Source organism: Peromyscus californicus, unplaced genomic scaffold, assembly GCF_007827085.1.
Source record: "Peromyscus californicus insignis strain IS unplaced genomic scaffold, ASM782708v3 Scaffold_5__1_contigs__length_169319896, whole genome shotgun sequence".
NCBI classification, from domain to species: domain Eukaryota; kingdom Metazoa; phylum Chordata; class Mammalia; order Rodentia; family Cricetidae; genus Peromyscus; species Peromyscus californicus.
In genome coordinates this window covers 157194388-157216044 of record NW_026294573.1, presented here as the reverse complement: position 1 = coordinate 157216044, position 21657 = coordinate 157194388, and the positions used below count along the sequence as shown (strand labels likewise).

The 21657-nt window shown below is 37.5% G+C and overlaps 2 protein-coding genes across 9 annotated transcripts in view; one reads left to right on the top strand and one right to left on the bottom strand.

Moving 5' to 3' along the window:
- Nucleotides 1-3139: 3139 nt before the first annotated feature.
- LOC128097084 (uncharacterized) lies at nt 3140-21094 on the bottom strand. The gene is made up of 5 exons (XM_052717251.1): nt 20997-21094; nt 20660-20955; nt 20041-20123; nt 19146-19592; nt 3140-6162 (listed from the first exon to the last, which is right to left on the bottom strand). Exons 1-5 carry the CDS (start codon nt 21092-21094, stop codon nt 6010-6012), a joined length of 1077 nt encoding a protein of 358 aa, XP_052573211.1. The 3' UTR covers nt 3140-6009.
- Ralyl (RALY RNA binding protein like) overlaps nt 19434-21657 on the top strand; it is a 690262-nt gene continuing 688038 nt past the window's right edge. The window contains exons 1-2 of one of the 8 annotated variants that reach the window (XM_052715020.1): nt 19653-19682; nt 20431-20528. Coding sequence is in view for 5 of the 8 variants with exons in the window: in XM_052715022.1 (XP_052570982.1) it covers nt 21155-21206 (52 nt within the window). In the remaining 3 variants the exon portion in view is untranslated. Of the gene's footprint in view, nt 19683-20430; nt 20529-20621; nt 20727-20754; nt 21207-21657 lie in introns of those variants that run through there. The other 7 variants (XM_052715025.1, XM_052715026.1, XM_052715022.1 and 4 more) reach the window with 7 other exon arrangements.

Here is a 21657-nt window from a genome sequence, read left to right as displayed (position 1 = left end):
AGCTTTGTGACACCATGCACAGAGTTCCACCCCTAGCTGAGAAGCCATTGTCAATTCTTAGCTACTTGCAGAGGAAGGGTCTGTGTGGTGATATATTATGTACCCTAATAAACTTATCTGGGGATCAGAGGACAGAGCCAGCCACGGGATTAGATATAGAGGCAAGACAGTGGTGGCACATATCCTTAATCCTATCACTCAGGAGGCAGAGATCCATCTGGATCTCTGTGAGTTCCAGGCCACTCTGGAAACAGAGCCAGGCATGGTGGCACATGCCTTTAATCCCAACACTTGAAATCTAATGCCTTTGCTACCAAGTATTTGGGAAGCACACATGCCTTTAATCCCTGCATTAGGAAGGAAGGAAGATGGCAGGGCACAGAAAGGTATATAAGGCGTGAGTAGACAGGAAGTCTCTCTCTCTGGAGGCTGAGGAGTTGATAAGGTGAGGTTGACTGTGGCTTGTTCTGTTGCTCTGATCTTTCAGCTTTCACCTCAATATCTTGCTCAGGGTTTTCTATTAGTAAGACCATTTAGAAACTTGTGTTACAGGTCAGTTTTCTCTAAAAGTTTAGCTTTTGTTAAGTCAAACATGCTTTTGTAGAAGTCCACAGTTCCAGAAATATTTGGGCAGCACAAACTAGCCTAGATGGGAAAAAGAAAGAAAAAAACAAGACATAAAATTGGGCAGAAAAGGAAGAGTGATCAACCTGAGAAGAGTGTACAAAGAGGGTGACTGTGATCACACACATATGAATAACTAATAAATAAAAAGAAAAAAGAAGTGATTTCATTTAATTTCTCAAATGCTATACTGACATATCACCGTAATGCTCATTGTATTAAATTCCTTAGACAAAAGGTTCCAACTTAACTTTTCATATTATCAAGCAATGTTTATAAAAAAAAATGAGCCCTTAAACTGAGGCCTTTTGATCTGGCTACAGCCATTGGAATACGGACACAAAGGATGTCTGTGATATCTACTTCCCATTCCCCTTCTCGTTCATATAAGTGTTTCTCATCCTGAATAACCTACTTGTCTCAAATTGACTTTGAACTTGTGGGTTCTATAGGATATATACTTTATGCTTTACACTTTGTACTCATTCACTAAATTACTAGCAATCTTAATGTGTCTGTATCTCTTTTTGTTGATTTATACTCATATGAAATGTGAACAAACCTTGCGAGAGGAAGAAATTATCACCACAAGATACTTAAATTATCCATGCTACTTTCAGCAAATGTTACAAAACAGTCAATATATCTCTGCATGATTATAAAATATTAAGGTTTTAAATTCATTGCTTTTTATGTATAAAAATTGTCCTAAAGACATTCGATAATTTTATTTGTAAAAGGGTTAGTTAACGAGCAATAGGGGAACAATCCCTCTCCTAGATATCATAGGTTATCAAACAAAAATAAAAATGCCAGGTATGTGTTAACTCATTTCTATTTGGTGGTCAGTGATATCCCATTCATTGTTCTTTGTTACCCTCCAGAACTTGATTGTAAACTCTATTGCTGAAGATGCCACATACTGGAGTCACAAGACACTTAGATATCCAATGACTGCCAATGTGGAAACTTCTTTCCTATTGGCTAGCATTCACAGTGCTGGAAAGTGTGTGCATGATACTAGAGAAGAAAATTAATCAACTGTCTTGCACATCTGTGAACCCTTGAGCAACAAGAACAATCAGCTTGTGAAGACATATTCACTGGTATAATAGCTGCACACATGTTACAGGAGTAGCCAACCACTTTTTTAAAATGATTTTTAATGCACAGGTTGATTTGGGTTATGGCACTTAATCATAGCAAAAGAAACCCAAACTAAGACAATATTCATAAAATGATCTCATGCCTCCATCCACCCCCCAATTTTTTTACATTTAAAATTATTCCATCATATGTTATGCTAGAGGCAGAAGCAGGGATGAGTTACATATTATTGATTAGTTTACTAGTTGGTTCTATAGACCCTTCCAAACATTATGGGCTATCACCAACGCTATTGATTTCCCCTCCAAAATGACATTAAGGCCTATTGTTGAAGACACCATAAACTTGCGTCACAGAACATATAGAAATATAGCTGGTACTCTACTGAAATTTTCAGCCTTTAATGGATAGCATTCATAGTAATGGAAAGTGCTATAAATACTACCAGAGGAAAAAAATAATCATCATGTCACCCAAATTTGAACTCTGTGAGGTACAATAATGAACTGCCTACATGATATTGCCTCTGGTGTGATTGTGGCATGAATATCACAGGAGTAACCAATGGTTTATTATATTTTTTTAGTTGGTTTTGAAGCCCTCTATAGGAGATGAAAACTGACACTGTCAATGAGGCCAAGAATCTACTTTGAACCTGAAACTAAATTCTCCTATGAGTCCCATAGAAGAAAACCTACTAATGATATTATGCCAGATGAACAAAAATAAAATGACTCCTAACAACATATTACTGTAATTATAGATCAATGCATTGCTCAACACTCCACAGAGAAGCTTCTTCTTGCAGCAGATGTTGATTAACACAGAAACCCACAATTGTTCAACATAAGAAGAGTAAGAGACTTTCCATTCCATTTTATATTCACTTCTGAAAGAATTCAACCAACCACATTTTGTTTTACAATTTTAATTTAAATATAATTATATTACATTTTCTCTTACCTTTCTTCCTTCCAATCCATCTCATATACTCCCTGTTGGTATGGAGGGGAGGACCAATGGCTAGAGTAGAGTAAACAACTTACCCTTAAAGGTGGCTCAAACACAAAGAGTGGTCACTGGCTGTGTATCTGGAGCTAGGCGTGAGGGTATGGAGGTCGTGATGGGCAGTAGGGTTAGAGTTAGGTAAGGGAAGAAGAAATTTAACCCCGGAGTCATAAACAGAGGTACATATCATTTTTGATTCTTTGTGTTTACATAAGACAATGTTTCAGAGGTTCATCCATGTTGTAGGGTATATGGGTACTCCATTCTGTTTGAATTCAACCAACCAGTTTGAAAAGAGCACATTTTTCTATACAATAAAATTTCTATGTAAAAAAAAATCACCAAATTATTTTATTTAAAGGTCATAGTAAAAGTATCTCTCTGTGTGGTAGACATGTTAGATGGAGTGAGTTTGGCCAAAGTACAGGATACACTTAATGAGAACAATTTTATGAAACCCATAACCATGAACAGTGAATATTTACCAAAATATTAAAAACAATGAGAAAGATAATCTTAATCAAGATTTTCTTTCAAAACTAAAGGAATCCATCCCAACATTTGATTATTTAAGCATATAAGTAAAACTCATGGTCATCTTGTTTTAATCGGCTTCTTCTACTCAGGCAGGAATTTTCTCTGTATACTATAGACTCATAACTCAACAGGAGGGTGTTATGTTCTCCTCTACCACGTTCCTGTGGATAACATCCACCATCTTGCTTTTTAATTCCCATTAGAGAGTTTTCATATGTATATAAGGGGAATGAATATGACATAGTCTTCTGTCAAGTTGTTACCCAGAGTACAGAGGATACATAGGATTTCTTCAGCACATTTTATTTTTTTAAATATTATTTTATTGAAAATAGATTTGTTTTTAATATAATATAGCCTGATTATGGTTTCCCCTTCCTCTACTCCTCCCAGTTCCTCTCCACCTTCCCTCTTATTCAGGCACACCCATTTTTGCCTCTCATTAACTGGTGTCTAAGGGCTAATAAGAACATAAAATGATATAAAATAATATTAAAGAAAAATAAATGCATTAAAATAGGATGAATAAGCAGAAGGGCCAAGAAAAGGCAACAGAAACAGATAAAGATGCAGAAACCTACTCATTTCCTCTCTCAGGAATTCCATAAACCACATTTTGGATTTCCATTCATCTGTGAAGTGATATCATGAATGTTCCCAATATGTGGGTATTATGAATAGAGCAGCAATAAACATGACTGATCAAGAATCTCTGTAGGATTAAGGGTCCTTTGAATATATGCTCCAGAGGTGATATAGCTGGATTTTTAGGTAAATTGCTTCCCACCTTAAGGAACTGCCGCACTTATTTCCATAGTGACTGTATGAGTTTGCAGTCACACCAGCGATGAATGAGTATTCCCTTACTCCACATTCTCTTTAGCACAAGCTGTCAGTTGTGTTTCTGATCTTAGCCATTCTTACAGGCATAAGGTAAAATCTAAAAGTAGTTTTAATTTGCATTTATCTGATGACTTAAGGATGCTGAACATTTTTTTTTAAGTATTTTTCTGCCAGTTGAATTTCTTCTTCTGTGAATTCTTTGTTTAGATATGTACATTACTTTCAATTGGGTTTTTTGCTTCCTTGATGTATGGTAGTTTTAATGCCTTATGTATTTTGGATATTCATCCTTCCTTGGATACATAGTTGGTAAAATCTTTTCCCATTCTGTAAGCTATTGCTTTGTCCAAATGATGGTGTTTTTGCCATACAGAAACTTGTCACTTTCATGAGGTCCCATTTATTAATTTCTATCCATTTTGCATGTATGTGTTTGTACATACAAAATAATTTGGCCCTGGTGTATTATTGATAACCTCAAACAAATTATAGTTACAATTTTAGGGAAAAGCACAAAAATTCTTATTTATCATTGACATTTTGTGATGAGTGGTTTACTCCAATTTGACCATACAATAATTTAAAACAGTGCCACTATAATTTATAATTTGCCTACATTCTTATGTGACTAATTTTCAGAACCATAATACAAGTTATATGGAAAATATAATGAATTATAAAAACTAACATGTTGTAAAATAAATGTAGATACTTTGTTTGAATTACTACATGGACATCATAATATGGAATATTTGGATGACATATCAACCACAATGATAGTTTAATGATTGCTCTGAAAATTTTATTTGAGGGAAAGAAGAGATTTTTAGAAATGACTTTTATTATTGTTTCATAAGGTGACAAAGTTTGTAATTCCAGTTTTACAGTCATATTTTACCTAAATATGTTGCCGATTCATTTATTTTGACAGGATGTAGTTTTCTCTTGATGAATGAGCATCATATTTAAAAGGAGCAGATTTACTTGTTCAAGAGAATTATGTGATCATTTATATTCTAATTATGTTAATCAGAATCACCAATTTTATATTACAACTACCACAGTTTCTTAACATATGAATATTAGTACTGTTTGCAAATATCTCAGGTACAATTTGCATAACACGCATATTCTGTTTTTGAATTTCCCTTTAGAGAAGTGATTTGAGAAACCTGCTCATTTTGCCTTGATTTTATATTGTTTGCTGAAGATTGCATTTAAACTGACTATCAGTATCCTTATAAACTTGGAGAATGTGCTGCCTTTCTGTTGAGATAAGGAGATAGGAACTAGAAAAGAAAGGAATACATGAATATCAATGTGGTTTACTATGAATTACATTTCTCTTTAGGAATCCAGCATGAACAATGCACTTAGCAGTGAGCATTAAAAAAAAAAGACAACAAAATCTTGCTTGTATCTCACAATTTTAAATTTATAGAACAATAACTATTTTTCTAAAATTGATCAATACAAATTTTATAATAACATCCATCTTTGTAAACAACATAATGTGCTACATTATTCTTATTTGTGATGTTTGCATTATCACCTACAATGGAAAGTTGATACAGAAAATAGAAAATTAATTTGAAAACATTTAAATATCCACTTCATTTCCTACATACTCATTCCCTTTTCATTTGACTGGAAAAAAATGCTTAATGCTTTTTTTCTTGAATATTTTTGCATTTCTTTCCTTGAGTTCCCTGCAATATTCAGGTCATCATCTCTTAATTGAGCAGATAAATATCAAGTGATATTATTATAGTTCTTGATTTCTGACTTCCTCAAATGATAGTCAAACACAGTCACTGTCCATTTTGTTATCATACATATCAAACTTTTTCTTCTCTGGAAGAGGTAATGTTGGTGCTGACACAGTAAGAGTCATAGTCCATACATCAGAAAAGACTCATATATGACATGTATGACTTCTTGAGATGCACATATCTTTGGGAAGTGGAGAAGGTGGGCCCCAACACTGTTAGAGGAATTGCAGCAAAGTCCTTCATGCATTATCTCTGTTGCTTTTAACTGAAACTGAGAGCAAAAAAAATCAGCTGATTTTGACAGAGCTTTAAGGTTTTGTTAGAATATTGAATGCATTTGCATATTATCTCTTTTAATTCAAAATAAATATTCACTGAGCTAAACAAAACTTGGTTTTGACTGCTGATTTTATACACAAAGCTATACTAAATACCTTAATACTTCTTTTATGTTAGAACTGTAAATTAAAAAGTTTAAAGACATGAATTTACTATTAGCAAACTTTGATAAATTAAGTTTTTATTTTGGGTGCACGTAGCAGTTCCTCTTTTATTCTGATTGAATGAACTGGATCATTTACAAATATAATTTACTCTTTCTTGGTACTTTTGGTTTTGGTTTTGCCTTTTGAAACCAGGTCTTATTTGGTAGCCCAGGCATGCCTGGATTCCCCAGGTGCTGGTTTTATAGCTGTGTGCCACCAACCCTGGCAGTATGTACTATTTCTGGAATGCATTTGAAGTTAATTTTGCAAGCTGCCCTGTTACTTTCTAAGAAAGACAGTGCATGCCTTGTTATTCACGCCGGCTTTGGTACTGTTTCAATTATCTCATGGTTCAGGGAGTTGTTGGGTTTTAAATGGATACTCCCGCCATGGGAAATGGCTGCTGTTTTTCACCATATTTTCTCTTATCATCCACAGATAATTAGTTCTGCCTGACAAAGCCCATCACAAGGGACAACTCCATAGCTTTCATAAGCATCTCAGCAGTGTCTTCCTTATGGCTAATTCTTCCTGAACCTGTTTAAAAATGCTTCATGATAATTACAATTCCTTATCCCTGCCCACATTATAAATGTAGACAGTATTAACAGTGCATACAGCAAATATCTCCATTTATCTCTGTATTATTCCTAAATATTTGCAGGGCAGGAAATTGAGGAAATAAACAGTGTGGCTCACTCCTCTGACCTCAGCCTTGGTGTTCATTTCCAACTATTGATGCCCTGAATAATTTATTAATATAGCCTGAAGTTCCCAAAGATAGCAATCTCCTTTTTCTTTACATAAACTGATTTTATTTGAAGGATAACAACAGACACTTTTCTTTAGGATGATAATATTTACGAATTATAAATGAAAGCTTTTAATTATCAATCACACAACATTTTAAAATTTCAAGATAGTGTTAAATGATATATTTATTTAGTAAAACTTTTTCAAGAATAGGGGAAACATATTTATACACACATGCTATGAAATATGACACAGTCAGATACACTAACACATGAAAATATTCTTGGTACAATCAAAGAGCTCTGATAATGGTATTTTTCTACTCAGTGTGATCACTGATCATGTCCTAATGGTCTCCTGACATCCGCATGCCCTGACTTTCCACTCCCTGACAACTCATTTCCTTTGCACTTTCTCTTCTTCCCACTCCCTTTTTTCTTTACCCCTGGACTCAGGACACATTAGGCCCTGTGCTCCCTCCAGGTATCTCCTCTACAGAGCTCATCCATCCAAAGCACTTTCAACTCACAAAATCTATGCCAATTGCTCTCAAGACTCTAAAAGGACAACTGGGAAATTAGTTAAGTTCTTATTACCAACCAAGCAACTCTGTTTGTATATCTTCCTGTCACTGCTAACACAATGTGTCCCCAAGCCATCTTAATAACTTTCTCCAAGCAAGCTACATCAACTTGTGCCCAAAACCTCTTGGTTTTTTGAAGTAATAATTCCTCCATTTATCTAGGGAGCACGTGGCATCAAATTTTCTTTTTTCCAATCTTCCGAAATCAGGGGCCAAGTTATTTCAGCTGTCCCTTTAGCTACACTCTAACACACGTGAGATGTATTCTGGTAAGTGTGATAGAGGTAATACATTTCTCCATAGCTACAGATGTCCTCAGATGTCCTTTCCACCCATCAGATATTTTTAGGATCATCCTAGTGTGTTTTTCTTTCCTGTATCATCTGCTTCAGCATAAAATATTTCCCTCCCTTGAACACCCAGAAACATTTCTCTCTCCTGCATGCTCTTCTTTTTATCAAAACTGCCCTAATTTCTATTATCTTCCAGAAACTCCTTTGCACTCTTCTTCATTGCTGTTATCTTGGGGAGGAAACAATGAACTTGACACCACACTACAGATGGAGCTTAACTGTGGACAAGTGACATCACTTCCCAGTGCATCATTCTCCCCATGAAATGAGGATAACAATAGTAACTATGCCATATGGTTATATATTTAGTAGCCCTTTTCTAGATCACTGTTGTGAACACCAGGTATATCCCATTATATAATAGATCTTCTCATTGGAATCTATTAAACATAACCTTCATTATTTACCTGCTCTCTCTCTACATATTCACATTCTTTCTTCATACTTCATCCTCCCTTTCAAAACGTCAGATTAGCCTACAATCTCTAGCCTTACTGTATCCATACTTAGGAGATAGGATCTTATGCTGAGAGAGCATAGTGCAAAGGAGGCAGAGAGGAGTGAAGGAAACAGCATCCCTGTGTAGAAAACTAAAAGCAAAGTGTGAAGCATACTTTGGACTTCCCAACATCCACATGGTTGGGAAATCACACCCTTTTCCAAGAGGCAGGCACCGGTCAGAGCAAATTGCTTCCTCCTTGTTTTTCCAGCACTGAATGAATAATATATAGAACAATTTAGGTCAGTAGTAAAGCTCAGTTCTGAGACTGTTCCTACATCAGGGAAGAAACACACACTTAAGTAAATAATTAGAATTAGTAATGGTTATAAAATTATCTAGTTTTTAGTTATTATCTGGTGATAAGATCCTATCACTGAAGAGACCTCATATTTCAGTCATAGCTGGCATGTAGGAGAAGCAGGATAGCAACTGACCTGGATGGTTCTTCCTTGCTATATAGCTTTCACAGTGGGAGGATATTCTATGAAAGCTGATAGGGAAGGGAAGTAATCAACAGTGTAACCCAGCTGTGAACTTGCAAGCTATGACAACAAATTAGCAAGATGTACCTATTGGTGCAATGTTGGCATGACAGTTGAAGGAGTAACCAAGAGCTTACTGATTTCATTTAAGGCCTGCTCTACAAGAGGAGCCTCATGTCTAGCCAAACTATGACTGATGATACCATAGTCTCTGAAGGAGAACCTGCTTCTATTATTTTGCTAAACAGACATGCATCAAACTTCCCTTTAAATATTTTTTCTTTATACCCATAAATTAGTGCAACTCTCTACCTTTATCAGAGAAGCTTCTTTGGGCAGTGCAACATTATTATGAAGAATTACCACTGGTCCAAGTGCAAAAAATAAAAGACTACAGAGTACTCAACCCTAAATAGGACATCTATTTTAATCTCCAACATGGCTCAGGAAACACTGGAGAAGTAAAGGCAGAAAGACTGTAAGAGCCAGAGGTTAGGAACAACTGCTGCAAAACAGTGTCATTTGGAAACAACACAGCCAATTCACTCATGAACTCACATCATCTTTGGTTGCTGGCACAAGATTGAGATAGTCAACAGTTAAGCAAGATTAAGTGAGAAGTTCACAAAGTCCCACTGCTTGCTGAAGAGCATGTGGTAGCTGATGGTTTCTGGAGGAAGAAGAGTCACTTTTTAAATATACTTTTATATTTCTAAGATTACAACTACATCATTTCCCCCTTCCCTTTTCTCCATCCAAAGCAGTGGTTCTCAATCTTACTAATGCTGCGACCCTTTAATACTGTTCTTCATGTTGTGGTGACCCCCAACCATAAGATTATTTTTGTTGCTACTGTATAACTGTAATTTTGCTACTGTTATGAATCCTAGTGTAAATATCTACATTTTCCCATGGTCTTAAGTGATCCCTGTGAAAGTGTCATGACCCCCAGAGGTTGAGAAGCATTAATCCAAAGGATGGAGGCCATCATAGGTTGTCTGTACTTTAGTGGATGGCCCTATAAACTCGTGATGGTAGAACTGAGCTCAGTGGGTCATGAACAACAAGAGAACAAGAAGGAAGGGAACATGGGGAAGGTGCGGGAGGATTTGGAGAAGGGCAAGTAGGAGGTGAATTTAATCAAAATATGATGCATTCATATATATATATATATACACATATATATATATATGAAATTCTCAAAGAATAAGTAAAAGTATGCTTTTAAAAGCTTCACAGTACTGCTAGGTGATATTGGGCAGGATTCTTGTATAAATAAGTGAAGAAGTAGTAGTACAGCTCAGGGATAGAGCACAGCACTCTCAAATGCCCAAGAATAATTTTCTTAGCATGCCTTAGGCCAAGTTTGAAACTCAGCACAGTTCCTACCTGTCCCCTCAGATAATCTAATTAATGTCATTTGAGAGTAATATGGATTTGAATAGTACTAGAGATATTTTGAGCTCAACACCCGGTCAAATCCTTAAACTTATGATTCTGTTTAAAATCAGTGTTGTTTTTCCTGATCTGGTAAATACACAATGTACACATTGAAATGTCACACTGCACTCCATTCATCCAAATGATTATAAACTGTCAATTAAAATTTTAAAAAGTAGAGTTGTTTTCTGTTTGGGCTTTATTATTGAAATACCTGTTGTTAAAAACTTCTGTTCTTGCCGGGCGGTGGTGGCGCACGCCTTTAATCCCAGCACTCGGGAGGCAGAGCCAGGCGGATCTCTGTGAGTTCGAGGCCAGCCTGGACTACCAAGTGAGTTCCAGGAAAGGCGCAAAGCTACACAGAGAAACCCTGTCTCGAAAAACCAAAAAAAAAAACCAAAAAAAAAAAACAAAAAAAAAAACAAAAAAAAAAACAAAAAAAAAAAAAAAAAAAACTTCTGTTCTTTACTATTTTATTTTAGGGAAACTCAATTTATACATCACTTAGCCAAATTATCAGTGATTTTTGCATGGAAAAAATGTTATACCTTTTTAGCAAGACCTCCCTCATATCCTACCCCTTTGAGGAAGTGAGCTGTCTCTTCCTTAGAGTGGTATGAGCATATTAATCTCTGAATTCTCACAATGATGTTTCTACTGCCTGAATGCTCAAAATCTAACGTAGAAGGGTATCTACAAAGCAATACTCTATTAGAACTGCAGGTAGCTATCAAAGAATTCAACATAACTTGACTGTGATCTGGTACATCAAAAGAGATTACTTGAATATCTGATATTTACAATGTGCAGGGATTCATGAACTCTTCATTACCCCAGGTTCACAAAAAATAAACATACAAGAGTTGGAGCGAAGAAAACAAAAAGTGAAACCTGTAGAAATGTCTTTACTAACTGGAGATTTAATACCAGCTCCTCAACTTTTATGGGAAAGTGAAATCAACAATCTGGAAGACATTATAAATCACAAGATGAGGTATTTCAAGGATTTAAAATACATTTCTTTGCGATCTCTGCAAAAGAATAAAGTTAATGTTGCCTAGTAAACAAAGATCCAGGAATAAATTTAATCTTTGAAAGAAAATCAATGTGTCCCATGCCTGGTACATTTATTCTCTGTAAATTTATCAGAAAAGAGATAACTTAAGATTACACTTTAAAAATTAAGAAAAGAGAATTTGTAAACAACAAGATGATATTTGCGTTATTATCTAAAATTTTGAGAATCTTTGCATGTGAAATATATTAATTTTACTGTAGTTTTACATTTTAGATATAAACAAGGAAACACAAACATCAGTTTGAGAGAAGTGATATTGACAACCGGCATGATAAGCTTCTTTTGAGAGTATTTTTTTTTCAGTCACAGGATGAAAACTTTAGTAATGACAATATTTAAGCAGTTATGTATTGTAACTTGCCATCTTTTAAAAATAGGATAAAGTAAGATTTTTGGTATTTACGATAATTCTCAAATATTAAAGCATGTTAGGATTCTCTAGGTAATATTTCTCTAGCACAAAACAGTTTTTCAAAATTACATGAGCATCTTTTCACCAAATTTTAAAATTATAGGCAGGTTGTTTGATATTAATGAGCAAATTTCACATGTAAAGCCTATTGTCCATATGTTAAGGGTCTGTCCATTCAATCTGCTTCATGATTTGAGTGTTACACTTGACCATTCACTATCACATCAACTGTTTTTTGTTGTTGTTTATGAAAAAATATGTTGTAAGTCACATTTAAATCATCATGTGTTACAATGAACCATGCTTCACAAATTAATGAAAGTTCTTAGTCTAACTTAAAAACTCGAGCTTAATCAGCAAACACATTTAACTCCAATAAAATTTTGATCAAGTTGTAGAGCTTTTCTCTACTTCCAGGAAATTGTAGCATAATATCAGTTTTTAATGAGTTTTCTCTTAAAAAAAAATCATCCTTACACATAGAAAGAAATAGAGTCTTTTGAATCAGAAAGTTTACTTTTAATCAAATTCCTTTCTTTTTTGTTTATTACCTTCCATTTATTATGCTATAATATTTTGATAAAATCTTTTAACTTCTTTCAGGCCCTAAAATATGATAACTTTTTTATTGTGTTACAAATGAAAAATACATAAATGATATCTACTTGTATGAAAAATGTACCAAGTTAAAAAATTAACCTTTTTATACTGGGAGCTCAATGCTCTTGACTTTAGGACCATTAATTAAATCTGCACATGTACATATATACATATACATATAGATTTATATATGTGCATATGTAAATTTTAAAGCTTTTTGAAAAGCAAAAAATATTGATGTATATTGATTTTTTGTAAATAAGTACATCTCAAACAATAAGACCCATACATGTGTGAATGCTCATAATAAATGTAGGACTACATTGGTGGGATGTGAAACTGGACAGGAGTGGGTGCATACTTGTAAGTTTAACATTTGAAATATTCATATTTTGCCCACTGGCTTACTAGTAGTTCATTATATCTTATTTGAAAAGCCTGTGTTTGATCTTTTCTCTGGCTCTCTCTGGAGCTTTAAATTAATAAAACAACAAAAAATTTACTATCCTGAAGCCAAACACCAAGGGCTGTGATCCTCTCAGATCTTGACAACTTTGAATGGAGGGGAATATATACATACATATCCATATGTACCATCACCTGTACCTATCATTACTTTCTTTCCCTATTATATATTCAAACATATTATTAAAAGTAGAAGTCGAATAAATGTATTAGCATGTCATCTCCCAAAACACACACATACCCTAAGTATGTAGTGGGAAATTTAATTTGAATGAATTCTGAGAGAGTAAATGGAGTAGAGATTATTAGAGGAAATAGAAATATAAAACTTAAAAATATGTAAACACAACTCACATGTGCTTTCAGTGAAATCAATAAACAAATACTCTTTCAGTTTGTCCAAATGTCTTGTGTTCATACAAAAGCTGCAGATGAGCAAGTGTGGATTGCTTAAGCAACTGATGCTATTGACAAACACCTGCAGGAAAGATCATTGCATGGCATCCTAAAATTGTTTTGTATATTTGTCTGGCTTTTGAAAATCCCTTAATTTCATTGCATGAAAAGGAAATTTTATTTTTAAGATATAGGCTTCATATTAATAAAATTCATTCATATATTAAATTCTATGAACATAATAGAGCCTCTGCTTGATGGTTACGAAAACTTGAGAATGATGAACTGATTCTGGGATTCATCTCTTGGATGCTAGAATCTTCAGACAAATGAGTCATCCTTCACTCACAGAAAAAAATATTTTATAATCTTAAGTTAATGCTGATACTTGAAACCTGGGGTTATCCCTAAATTCACAGTTTATGAGTTAAAACAAGGACACAAGAAAAACAAAACAGGAGAATAATTACTACAATACATTGTGCCTTATAAAATAGCAACGCTATGTTTCTAAGATCTTGGAAAAGAAAAGTAAAACATCAGTTTTTAAGATTTCTTTTCGGGAGTAAAACTAATTTTGCAATGATATCAGATTTGTTATTTTAGAACAACAAATCTCTTGAGGGTTAGACACAAATGAAGATAACTCTTTGTGGTGTTATTCCTAAAATAAACGTTAATTCTTAAGGTAGATATTCCTTAACTTGAGGCAGAAATATTCTGTAGAGGTTTTAGGCAATATTCAGACTCACCAAAGCAGCACACGGTAAAGTCTTCAGTGTTTTTCTAAGGTGTTTTTTGTCATATGTCCGTTTAGGATTCATCTGGTGACCCAAATCTGTCCAATGTTTGCATTTGTCTCACATTTATAGGTGTTCTGGGGGAGGATTTTCCAGGCCTTGCCTTATATCACCCTCTTTTCTTCCTTCTGCCCTGTCCTCACTTCCCCTCTTCCTTTGCTTTTGTCATTACTTGCACATGTCCCAACATTCCCTGTGCCTCTTCAGTGCAAAGACACAGGTTGGTTACCAAATGACCTGTTTGCTCAGGCATTTTCAGAAGAACGGAAGCTGCTCAGAAAGTTTTTCCCAACTTTGAAAGCTCCTGCTTAGGGTGATATGGTAGGGTAAGATAGGATAAGACAGCATGGCTCCTGTAAGAGTAACCAAAGCATAGTCTATCCCTGGAACTGTTGAAATCACTCTACATGTACTAACTTCACGGCACTCAGTAGGTTTTATTATTTCTCTATTTACTGGATGAGGGAACTGAAACACAGAGATTAATGTGAATTTATCATGATGCAGATACAAATGGGTGGAGTCAAGTGCATTCTGTCAGCCACCGGATTGTACCACCTTGCAGACTTGAGTCTATGCTCCACTGCTTCCTGGCTCCTGGGCTACTTTATTTCACTGAGTCTCACTTTTTTCATCTTTAGGGTGAAATGAGGTGGAGATAAAACTTAACTACCATACTGTTGATAGTTCAACTATGAACTGCCCAAGCCTTCAGTGGTTTGCTTTCCTGAATATATGCCTCAAACCTGCCATTTTCCAAAGAAATACAAGCTTAAAAAATTCTTTACTAGAGAGCCATTCTTATCACTGAGATTGAGAATATATTGGTTATATTTGACAATATCACAAGTACTGAAGAAGAGATCTTTCTTCTCTCCAATCACCTTTACTTTCTCAGAGTTTTACTGGCAAGGACAACATTGCCACAGAAGTTGGCCCTCACATTACAGGGTCTATAGCCTTCCCAACAGACAAGGAAGGTCCCTTGCTGTAACCTGCTGAGTCTGATGGTCTTGGGCGAAGTCTTGCAGAACTTCAGTTTCTGATTATAAAAATATCTCTCCTCTCTCTCTCTCTCTCTCTCTCTCTCTCTCTCTCTCTCTCTCTCATTTTAAGACAAGGTCTCCATATGTAGTCCAAGCTATCTTGGAACTCCCTATTTAGATCAGGCAGGTCACAAACTCACAGAGGTCTACCAGCCTTTACCTTTGAGTGATTGGATTACAAGCATGCACCACCACACCCAGCCCATAGCATTTCTTTATAATCCATATATCAAGCATCAGAGAAATGAAAATGCAGAGTTGTGGGTGGTTTCCTTAATGAGCTTTCTCAATCACATTTTGTTTTGTCTCAAATAAATTCCTTCTCTCTTTGATCCCTGAAGGCCTCTCATTTGCTATCTTAATTTGTATTAAAGCATTTTTAACTTAGCTTAATATTTTTAACATTTAGAACTTTTTTACATGTCTATGGTTAGCCTGAAGATGGCCACATTTTCACTGGAAATATCTGAAGAATTATCTTGGAAAAATTCCTAGTTTCTAAATGTATAAAGGGACATACCTTATATCCACATTAAAGTGAATGACTGTAGGGTCAGTAAACAATGAGTAATAGCACAGTGCTGCATGTGTCCTGTTCTCTTTCACTTCTTTATTTACAAAGAAGCTATCAGAGCATTTTTGTGTACATACTTCTATTGCTTAGGTCACTTTGTAAAAAAACTGCCCTCAGAGCATTTCATTAAAGTAAATACATTCAAGAAATAATATTAGTATACATATTAATTTGTTCTATATGTACTTTCTTAGCCATAGACATACTTACTTATTTAACATACAAATACATAAATCATAATAATTTGGTGTATTTCCTTATATATCTGAATGTTTTTGAGTTCTATAAAGTATTGTATGTGAAGAGTAAGATATTTACCACTAAAGTACACATAAATCCTGATACTTACCCCTGTCTTTCTTTACTCGTGCTTTGTTATGTATTATGTATATTTTCATATTACCTGGTCATCTTGGGCAATTGGTACACGTTTCATGGTGATTTTTGCTATTGGTACTGTAGTTCCTCTAGATAAGAAGGTAATTTAAGGGCCCTGGATATAAACATATCTATTTAAAGTCATATTATTATATAGCACAACATTTCCAATTAAATATATATTCATATGGCTGTGCCCATAAATATTTCATATGTGATGAACATTTTCTGACAAAAAAGTTGAAATTGCAAAGCATAGATTTCAAAATAGAATTTTCCTCTAGCATCATCAATTACTGGTCCCCTCTTAAATTTAGTATACTTCATATTTGTATGTGCTGCATGACTGACCTCAGAGGAGAATCAGAAAAGTTATTTGTCTATTCTAACCTCTGGAAAGTGGTTAACTGTTGAACACACAAGCCGAACAAGACAACACAGCCACTTCTCTGACAGATTTTCTTTTTGTTTGCTTTTTGCTTAGGAAATTTTTAAATATTATTTTCTTCATTTAAAACCTGTTTTACTTGTTCTTTATTCTATTTGAATTCTATGTGTATTTTATTATACTTTAAATGTTTACTTCCTTCTTTTCCAGTTTTATGAGATCAAAATTTCAATAAAATTATATGTGCTACAACTGTTATTTGTATCTCAGTTAATTCCACAAATATCCTTTAGATATACTGAATTTAAGAAAAGCATGTTTTTGTTAAGTGATATCAACAACAGCTCTTGAGAGTTAGTTTCCTTCATGTAGTTTTTGGAGTACTTTATTCTAGCTTTAAAACCAGATTAACTGTGGTCCAACCAAATCTCTTCAGTGCAATAACAGTAGAATCTTATACAAATGAGTTAAACTTTGACTTTGTTTTCCTAAATCTTTAGAGATGAGGTTAATAATGCTTATGTCACAGAGCTGTATAAGAATTAAACAACAGCCTCTGTTTCGTAAATGCTGTTCCTCCAACCTGACTTTGTTTCCTCTTGTCTTTAATGTGGTGGTTCAACCTAAAATGGGAGAATGGCATCTTGGAAGTAAGTAGTAGTGGAATATTTTAAGCCCTGGTCTGCAATTATGTAAGTAAATGGAAGAAGTGCAAGGAGGATATTGATGGCTTGCTTTTCCTCAGCAGAGCTGCATTAAACATAAAGGGGAGTCATTTTATTGAATAATAAAAGCCTGACAATCACTGTGATTGGCTGGCGGCCATTACTGCAGTGCAATTCTAAACAGCTTGTTTTTCAAAGTTCTTCTTGAATAACTCTAAACCCAGCCGTCGCCTGGCCTGATCTGAAGCTCCCAAACGCGTTTTTAAAGTGAAGTTGCTCACATTCCAATATCTCTGTAAGAGAAGGGAAAATATGTGCATTAGAATTGACTTCTCTTGAATGTCTTTGGATCTGCATATTTTGAAGAGATAGAAAATTTGGAAAATTTAACAAACTCAGGTTGAAATAGTATAATTCATGAGACATGGAAGAAAACAGTCATGTTTGCAGGGATCTATGAAAAACAAAATAAAACAAAAGAATGAAGAGCAACATGGTCTCAGCACAAACGACATTTGTTCTGCATTATCCAGATGAAAATCCAGTAGCTTCTGCACAGGTCTTAAGGCTTCTTAAGTTCTTCTGGAATCCACTCTGATGCACCCATCTGTCCCTGTCAGCATTTCGAATCCTCTCTGGAAAGTGTGAATAATAAGTGGGTCCAGTTGGCAATTTACCAAGATAAATATTTAATGATTTTAATGGCTATTTTAAATATCTGTTGTTTAAATTGTGGATTAATACTTTATTTGATCAGTGAATTCTGCCCAGGATGTTGGAGAAGCATTTGCTGCTAGGCTCTCCATAATGAATGCATACTTAAATGTCAAAACTGTCCAGGTTAGATTCTTTCCTAAGCAGACATTTTATCTTAAACGTCAACGTTGGAAAGAGTGAGATAAAGATCAGAGCAGAAACGTGAGAGCCAAGAAACTGTATTTATTTTCATTTTAAAACGCAGACGTGGCAATTAATTTTGTGAAATCCAGAGTCAAAGCAACACAGAGAAATGGTTTTGATATGAATATTGCATGAATGATGAAGAAAAATTAATGCGTTGCAGAGCCCAGAAAGCTGATTCTGCAACAGGCAGCAGTAGAAGAATCCCAAAGCAGTCGGTGATTGGCTGATGGAATCTTTGTTCCAAAGGCAGGCATCCCGCAGCAGATGCTGGGTGAACTCCCTGCTTCGCCTCCACCTTCCAAAGCACTGCTCAGTCTCCTGGCTCATGCCTGAGCTTAGGCTGCCTTCTGGTGAGTGGCGCACATCTCCCCCTCTCGACCATCCGCCAGGTGCCTGCTGCCGGGCAAGCACTCACACAATGGACTCACTTGTTTCCCTCTCTCCTCTCCGTGGACTTGCAGCCTGAGAAAACAACTTGCAGGAGTCAAGAAGGACCCTGCCTGGAGCACGGACTCGAAGAGCCTTCCAGACAGGTCGAAGCTGGTGTTCACGCAGACAAAACAAACAATGCCCGGCCCACGAAAGAATAAATTATACACGTCCACGCCCCCGCCCAGCACCATCCAACAAGCAAAAGAAAACCTAGGATGGGATTTTTCCAAATAAAAGATTTTTGTTTTCTCTTTCAAACGGGGAATGCCCTCAGACAGCCAAAGGGATTGACGTTGGCTTTGCAGTGACAACGCCCCCCGCATCGCCTAGCACGAATCCAGGTTCCCTGAGAACCACAAGGTGGGAAACAGACCTAGGGGGAGGAAGTGACATAGGCAAAGCAGTTTAGAAGAAATAGGAACTTCGAGATCAAATGAACAAAACGATCGAGTTTTAAACCGGGCTCGAAGAGTGAAACTTGGGGAGAGGAAAGGACAGGAGCTCTCCGCAGGAAACTACCTGGAGATGAAAGCCGGAAAATAAGGAAGTGGCAAGCGGCAACTTTGCAGTGGACAGCAAGTTGTGTACCCTGCGAGGCCTCTGCTGAACATCCCTAGGCTGCCCTTTCTGGCGGGGCGCCCGCAGCATCAGCACCAGCGGCGGTACCAGCAGTAGCAGCGGCGGCAGCGGCGGCGGCAGCTGCGCGCCTCCGGCCCGCCCCGCGCGGTCCCCGCTAGCCCGCGCCCTGCCCGTCTGCGTGTGCGTGTGCGTGCGCTCAGCCCAGCGTGAGCGGCACCTGCTAGTCCCGGCTCGCCGAGGAGGCCGCCTCGCCGGGCTCCCACCGCCGTGCCCGCCGGAGCGGCTCAGAGGGCTTCGAAGGCTCCGAGGTCGCCCAGCAGCCGCGGTACCCCGGCCGCCTGCAAGTCCGCCTGGCTCCGAGTCACGTGTCAGTGCCCGAGGCAGAGACTGAGAAAAAAACGCGCTTCATTCCTTCTTCCACCGCCATACTGTATTTTCCTAAATCTCATTTTTATTCCAACATTTTACTCCCGCTCGGTGAGTACCTTCTCAGTGGCATTCTTGTCCTATTCTTTTTTTTTTTTGTCCTTTTTTTTGTTTTTGTTTTTTTTTCTTCTTTTTTTTTTCTTCCCACTTCTTTGATTATTGTTTGTATTTGGGAAAGCTGACGAGCATGGTCTTAAGCCTTTTCCTGAATCAAGTTTTCCTAGCATGCGATGGTTCTCTAGACAAGGCGCTGTGTCTGGGAGTCCGCGGTAGCTGTGCCTGCTGCGAGCGGCTCCCAAGTCCAGCAAAATGTGCAACTGGTTTTATGGAAAAAGCGTTGTGAAGTATGATGCCTATTTTTTCCCTTTGTAAAGATAAGAAAGCATGTTTCTAACTCTTTTTTACATACTCTTTTTCCGAAATCATTTTTGTGTAGGTGGGATTTTACAGCAGTATTCACAAGTTTGTCGTCTTGCAATTCGGTGCGCACCACTGAGCAAAGACATTAATTTTGCATTTTTATGACCTTTTTGGAAGCCTGTGAGAAATATTTCGTTTTTTCCCCTCCTGTTTTTGATATCAGTTGATAACATGAAACTTTTCTTGCAGCTAGTTAATGGGATTATTTTTAAGCAAATGCTTTTTTCCTCCTTTACATTAACTATGACTTTTGCACATTTGACTTTTTTATTTAAAAAAACCGAGATAATTTTATGATAGATATCCTGATATCTATATCTATATTATCCCTTCTTCCTCCTTCTCCCCTCCCCGTAAATCAATTTTCAAATAATGGCAGTGGAAGGTTTTTCTGGAAAAAAAAAAAAAATGAAGTGCGGTTTGGTTTCCTTGTCAACGGAGGATGAAGTGAACAGCACAACAGCTCGCAGAGAGCAGGTACTTGGCCCCCTCGGTGGCGTTCCCCGGGTGTGTGATGGCAACGCTGGCCAAGAAGTCTGTGTGCGCGCGTGTGTGCGTGTGCGAGGGTGTGTGCGCGTGTGCGCGCCGGTTCCGGGCTGTGTCCTAGCCCGCGATGGGGAAAGCCGCGCCGGGAGCCAGAACCAAAGTGCTCTCCGGGCCGCGATTGTTTTGAAGGTGCGCGCAACCCCCTCCCCCGGCGGCGCCTAGGTTGTGCTGGCTGCAGGGGCCACAGCGCCACGGGCGGTCCGGCAAGTTGGCCTGAGCCACCCGCAGCGCCGGAAGCAGAGGGCCCCGCGGGGCGCTGGCCCTGGGGCGATCGGGCCCTCCGGGCGCTGGAGACGGAGAGGTGAAGGGGCGGGAACCGCGGCCGCCCCGGAGCTGGCTGCTGGCCAGGCGGCGGGAGCTGGAGGTTTCTAGGATGGCAGCGGTCCCCGAGCGCCGCACTCTCGCCTCCGCGCCCCGCGTGAGCAGTGCTTCGGGTCCTTCCCAGCCGCCTCCGCTGCCTCCAGCGGGTTTACCTTCTTCAGTGCTGTCTTTCTCATGCTTTCCCGGAGGTGTTGCGTTGGTTTTAAGCCCTTGCTGGTGTCGTCCGAGGAGAGGGAATGGTCACTTGTACCGGTGCTCACTTGGGTTTAATGAGACGACGCCTAGAAGGTACAAAATTAGCCTTTCCTAATTTTAAACAGACAATGTTTCTCTCTTCTTACCCACCGGATACCGGTTGTGTAGATGTCCCCCTCCCCCCAGGCCAGAGGACAGGGTAGGGCAAAGGGTTACTGAAGGTGGCAACTGTTGTTGGTGCTGAAGTACTCAGTGTTGAATGCTTTCAAAGGTGTTTGGGTGTCCTGTTGCATGCATCTGGTAAACCCAGCAATACTTTTCATTACTATTGCATTGTCTGGCAATAAAAAGCCCTTTCTCTACTTGTCACACTAACAGAATCTGTCCCCAAATAAACACAGGGAAGACAGACTGAATCTTCAAATCTGGAGAGGAATTAGTAGTATTTGAACAGGTTGCTTTGAACCTTTCATTTTCTTCTTTTTCCCACCTTAAATGAGAAGTTCAGTGTTAAATATCTCATGCACACTCTTTGGCTTATGAT

Excerpts from the sequence above, each read along its gene's own strand:
- LOC128097084 (XM_052717251.1), bottom strand. The coding sequence starts at position 21,094 with ATGAGAAAGACAGCACTGAAGAAGGTAAACCCGCTGGAGGCAGCGGAG. Across the intron at positions 19,593-20,040 it reads AAAATGATTTCGGAAAAAGA|TCTCTGCCTCGGGCACTGAC; the intron begins GTATGTAAAAAA and ends TTTTTTTCTCAG. Across the intron at positions 6,163-19,145 it reads TTTCCGGCTTTCATCTCCAG|TTTCAGTTAAAAGCAACAGA; the intron begins GTAGTTTCCTGC and ends TTTTGCTCTCAG.